At 35.7% G+C, this 6000-nt stretch overlaps 1 protein-coding gene across 2 annotated transcripts in view; it reads right to left on the bottom strand.

Annotated features, from left to right (window-relative positions):
* Positions 1-351: 351 nt before the first annotated feature.
* The window catches only part of RPGR (retinitis pigmentosa GTPase regulator), a 68867-nt gene continuing 63218 nt past the window's right edge, over positions 352-6000 (bottom strand). The window contains exons 18-19 of one of the 2 annotated variants that reach the window (XR_009050229.1): positions 2831-3004; positions 352-1021 (exon numbers count right to left, since the gene is read on the bottom strand). Coding sequence is in view for 1 of the 2 variants with exons in the window: in XM_057717698.1 (XP_057573681.1) it covers positions 2989-3004 (16 nt within the window). In the remaining variant the exon portion in view is untranslated. Of the gene's footprint in view, positions 1022-2823; positions 3005-6000 lie in introns of those variants that run through there. The other variant, XM_057717698.1, reaches the window with a different exon arrangement.

Genomic DNA, 6000 nt, shown 5'->3' with positions numbered 1-6000 from the left:
AAAAATATTGCCTCAAGTTTCCTTCTCTCTCTGTCCACAGTGTTCAACTTAACCTAGGTCAACATGGATTTTTTTAAACTGAGAGATCACTGTGGCAAAGAATTGTTTAACAACACAAGCTTGATTCTTAGCTAGGTACATTGCTTCCCAGAATAAAGAACTACATCTGCCTCTGAACCCCTTGTGGAAATATGATCAAGTTTTAGCCAATGGGGTTTAGTGGAAGTGGTATAGGCAACTTTGGGAAAAGTTGTTTAAAGGAGCTGACTCAGTTGGGGCTAGGGGAGGGCCTTTTTGCTTTTCTTCCATTCTCTCCCCTAGACTACATATGTAATGGCTGGAGTTCCAGCATCTACCTTGGTACATGGGGTGACCTTAAGGACAGAAGAAGCTGCATGCTGAGAATGGCTGAGCAAAAGTTAGGATGAGTCTGTGATTTTGTGGAGTTGTTGTAACAATTGAAGACTGTCTACCTGTGAACTTGTTTTATGCAAGAGAATAAACTGTTGTGTTTTTAGCTATTATATTTAGGTCTCTATTACTAGTACTTGAATGCAATTATTGATACAGTTAGGAAACAGAAAGTTATTTACCTCCCGGTTCAGGTCTTTGCCAGGATAGTACCCCCTGTGGATCCTCCTTCAGCTCTTCATCTAGCTTTCCCACCTCAGGTTGGTGACAACTGACTAAATTCCAATGGCCATTGAATTCTCTCCTATATGATTGCCTCATTCCTTTCTACAGGAGGAATTTAACCCCTGGGTTCCTTCAAGCATTGAGGAGTATCTTTGATTTCAGTTAGTAGACCTAGATAGAGACCAGTTGTTTGCTCTAGAGCAGTCTCAGTTTTATGAATGAGGATGGTTCTGCCTCACCCAATTCTAATTTAAACACCTCCTCAGTGAAAACTGCAAAGTTGATGGGCCATTTAACCATGCCACCCGTTGTTTCAGTTTAGGTCCTCTGGAAAGCAGATGCCAATGTGAATTTGATGTGTAAGATATTTATTGGGGGGTAACACCTGTGAAGGATAAAAGGCAGAGGATGAAAACCCACAGATTTGCCAGAGAGAAGTGATGGATTTGGTTTGAAACAGATGGGGGAAATCCTCCCAGCTTTGCTAGCCCAAGGCTGAGGTCCTAGTTTCAGACTGATTACAGCCAGATATTTAATGGGGAGATCTTGAAACCACTGAACCAGAGAAGTGCTAAGTCCATACCAACTTCATGGACGGCTAAATTAAAAACATGTGGGAGACTCAAAAGATCCTGGGGAAAAGTGAAAGCCAAGGGAAACATAAGAACTGGCTGCAAATCAATGTATTCCTTAATGCATGAGATGGTAGGGGTTGGAGGTGGGTGAAGACAACAGATTCTGCAGTTTAAGTTCAGACAAGTAACTAAACATCAAACAAATAAAACTATAGAAAAAACTTTCAGAAAAATAAGACAATCTTGAGTTATTAGAATATATTAGATAAAGTATTCTCTAAAATGTCCACTTTTAAACCAAAAATTACTGGACATACAAAGAAACTGAAAAGTGTACCCCAAACTCAGGAGGAAAAAAGTAGTGAATAGAAACTAACTCTGAGTGGACCCAGATATGGCATTTAGCAGAGATTGTCTTCAAAGTAGGTGTTATGAATTTGTTCAAGTAATTAATGGAAACCATTAAATGAATTAAAAGAAAATATGTTAATAATGAGTCAATAAATATAGAATCTCCAATAGAGAAATAAAAATCATAAAAAAGGACCAAATGAAAATTCTAGAGTTGAAAACTACAATAAGTGAAATGAAAAATTTAACAAAGCTGTGTAAAGTATCAGTTTAGTCAATTTCTTTAAGTTCTATTTTTTGACAGTTAGGATAAATTATTAGTCTTTTCTTACTAAAACACAATTTCTAAAAGGCAGAGGAAATTATTTTCAAGTGTTGCTTATGTTTCTATTTCCTTTTTTCTCCTAGAAAACTTTGAGGTGGTTAATAACTAATTGCTGAAATATTAAAACAATTTGCCAACTTCCATTGAGTCTTACACAAATATAAGAAATTTTCCGGCAGTAGCTTTTGGGAGGTCAGATTTTTGCCCCAAGATTTAGAGGGTTTGGTAGGCTATTTTATCATTCATAAAATCATTTACAATATAAATAATATAAATTTTATATTATTTTCAGAAACTTGAACATGGCAGGTAGTTGCTGAAAGGAAAATGTACTGTGCTTGTATTACAAAACCAAATTCCCTCAGCTTCTTTAGCTGTGCTTAAAACCAAATAGTTCAGAGGAAGGGTTCATGTTTCTCTATGTTATTTGGGTTTCCATTTCTCTTTCAACCTTGACTATTTCAATCCCTTAAAGGTCTCTTTTTACTGTCTCCTATGGTTTATGAAATGTCACATTTCTTCGAAATTCTCAATTTTCTCTTTTATGGTCATTCCCCTCAGGATTAGATACCAATCCTGAGGAAAGTATGCTATGCTGCCAGGCCTCCTTTTGAGAATTCAAAATCCATAGGATTGGAAATTTTAGGGAACAAGTAACATATAGGCTTGCAAACCAAACACCCACTGCCTAACTGACATTGATTTTATCAGTTTACACATATTTCTTACTCCTTTTCTTATTGCTTCACCCACACACTGTCTGAACCCTGTGTCCTATATTTCAGTTCTTGATGGAAGTAAAGAATTTTCTAGTTTTTTAGATAAAAAATCCTGCTACTGAGAAGTCATAACCCTACGATGGAGTTCTGACACTGACCTCGTGCTGAAGACTGAGGTGTGATCTTTTGGAGTACTTTCTCTTCTGACACCTGAAAATACTTACTTTGATGTATTTGTGGCTGGAGTAATCTCTTTATTAATGATTGTGAAAGATGGCCAAAATACTATCCAATTATGTTACTCTATTCAGCTTTTCAGGAAGGAGGAGGCATAAAATCCCTCGTAAGCCATCTCTTCTTGGAAACAAAACTTGCTTTCAAATCAATGCAAATGCAGTCTGTTACAAACACAGGAAACAGACAAAATGTATTGATTATTCCATTTGTTTGATGTTTAAACCCTTCTACGAAAATAGGGGATAAATTCCTGTATCAGTAGATCATAGACATTTTCTATTTTTCTGTTTCTTCCTCTTTCTACCTCTTCCCACATATATAACTGCTGCTGCCATCACTACCATACAAGCCAAAGAATCACTTTTCAAGCACTTAAGTGGAGAATGGAGAATGGGATGTTATATTTTATATGCGCATTCTTCTTCAAGTACCTCTGTGATGATCATCCCACTGACCACATCCAATTTATCATATGTGCTAAAACTTAGGGTACACATATTGTGACTATGGATAATATTTTTATATACTGTAATAATGAATGTGTAATGAGTGAATCTTTCTCAAGTTCATATGACTATGTGGGAAGTAGGAAGGGAAGAAACACATCTGTGTGGATCTTCACTGAATACTCTGGAGAAGAACAGAGGTGATAAACAAAACCTAGAGGACAAAACCATTCACTAGGGTACAAGGAAAACAATCAGGGGTGATGTCATCAGGTCCTTGTGATCAAAAGCAAGAATAGGGTAGGAGGCCTCCAAAGCCCACATTAAACTTTTTTATGTATTTTCCAATATTCTTAGTAACATACAACTATGCTTTGGAAACTTGGCTTTTTATGCTGTTGACAATGTATTAAAATGAGTTTCAAATTATAAAAAGTATAAAGTATTCCATAGTCCTTCACTCTTAACTGTGAAAGTACATGGATATGCCCTCCATCGGCACACAGAGTAAGTATATTCAATTGTGTTGAGCCCTTGTTTTCCTAGGCTCACAATTAGACTACATTTTTCAATTTTCCTTACAGTAAGTTGGGCCCATGCCATTGAATGCCAGTGGAATGTGGGCATAGTGATATACACAACTTCCAGGCCTGGAGGATGGCAAGACTCCAAGGGAATACTAAAGCCACCAAATGATAAGAGACAAGAATCCTGAATTACTATGTGGAGCAAGGTCATCTACATACCACTGGTGTATTCTGACATGACCAAGAAATAAACACTGTTAACTAAGACTTGGAAACTCTCTGTTACAGAAGTTAAATTACCTAGACTAACACAACTAGTATCTTTCAGAGAAAACAATGTGGAAATTTCTTCTAGTTATTGTAGTAGTTTGCTTCTGAGAGACAACATTCTAAAGTTTTGTAGTAATTTGTCAGTTCAAGAAATTATTCAGCACTTGATGTTATATCACAATTACCCTGGAAGCTATTTTAGAAGATATGACCAGCCCTAGCCTTGACTAGTGAATCAAAATCAGGTAGATCATAGGCAGTTACATTTGAAAAAATTCCCTGTGTTTTACATATACCCTTGGCTAAGAACTACTACTCTAAGATAACCCAAATTTTACCTTTAGATCTAAAGTTAGATTTTCAAGTCTCATTGTTTTAGGTCCATATAATGTATTTGACTGAATTGGTTTTTTTTAAAGTATATTTAATGGTACTGTAAAAATTAATGTAATAAAATTGAACTTTATTGGGGGTACAGTTTTTATAATGTATAGTTTTAGGCAATACCACCCAAATCAAAACAGAGAAGAGTATCATCACTCCCAAAACAGTGCCTCCTACTATCATTTTGTAGTCACACTCTCCTCCTACCCTAACCCACTGCAATCACCAAAGGTCAGAAGGTCAGAAATAATATAGATCAGAGAGGAAATAAATAAAATAGGGATAAAAACAATAGAAAAGATAGATAACACCAAGAGCTGTTTTTCTTTTTTTTTTTGAAAAGATAAAAAAACTAACAAACTTCTAGCCAGGCTCACCAAGAAGAAAAGAGAGAGGACCCAAATAAAATAAAAAATGGAAGAGGAGACAAAATAGACTTTAAAGACTATTATAAGACACAAGGAAGGACACTACATAATGATCAAGGGATCCATCCAAGAAGAAGATATAACAATTATACATATCTATACACCCAATATAGGAGCACTTCAATACATAAGGCAAAGGTTAACAGCCATAAAAAGGGAAATCGACAGTAACACTATAATAGTAGGAATCGTTAACAGCCCACTTACACCAGTGGACAGATCATCCAAACAGAAAATAAATAAGCAAACACAAGCTTCAAATGACACAGCAGACCATCTTGACCTAATTGGTATTTATAGGACTTGCCATCTAAAAACTACAGAATAAACTTTCTTCTCAAGTGCACACAGAACATTCTCCAGGATAGGTCACATCTTGTGGCACAAATCAAGCCTCAGTAAATTCAAGAAAACTGAAATTGTATCAAACATCTTTTCCGATCAAAACACCATGAGACTAGATATCAATTACAGGAAAAAAACTGCAAAAAATACAACCACATGGAGGCTATATTATTAAACAACCAAGAAATCACTGAAGAAATCAAAGAGGAAACTAAAAAATACCTAGAAACAAATGACAATGAAAACACAACGAACCAAAACCTATGGGACGCAGCAAAAGCAGTTCTAAGAGGGAAGTTTATAGCAATACAATCCTACCTCAAGAAACAAGAAAAATCTCGAATAAACAACCTAACCTTACACCTAAAACAATCAGAGAAAGAAGAACAAAAAAATGCCAAAGTGAGCAGAAGGAAAGAAACCATAAAGATCAGATCAGAAATAAATGAAAAGAAATGAAGGAAACAATAGCAAAGATCAATAAAATTAAAATCTCGTTCTTTGAGAAGATAAACAAAATAGATAAACCATTAGCCAGACTCATCAGGAAAAAAGGGAGAAGACACAAATCAACAGAATTAGAAATGAAAAAGGAGAAGTAACAACGGACACCACAGAAACACAAAAGATCATGAGAGACAACTACAAGCAACTATATGACAATAAATTGCATAACCTGGAAGAAATGGATAAATTCCTAGAAAAGGACTATCTTCCAAGACTGAACCAGGAAGAAAGGGAAAATAGGAACAGACCA

This window comes from Hippopotamus amphibius, chromosome X (genome assembly GCF_030028045.1).
Source record: "Hippopotamus amphibius kiboko isolate mHipAmp2 chromosome X, mHipAmp2.hap2, whole genome shotgun sequence".
NCBI classification, from domain to species: Eukaryota; Metazoa; Chordata; class Mammalia; order Artiodactyla; family Hippopotamidae; genus Hippopotamus; species Hippopotamus amphibius.
Note: the sequence above shows the minus strand (reverse complement) of the source record. Positions and strands in the feature narration are given on the sequence as shown.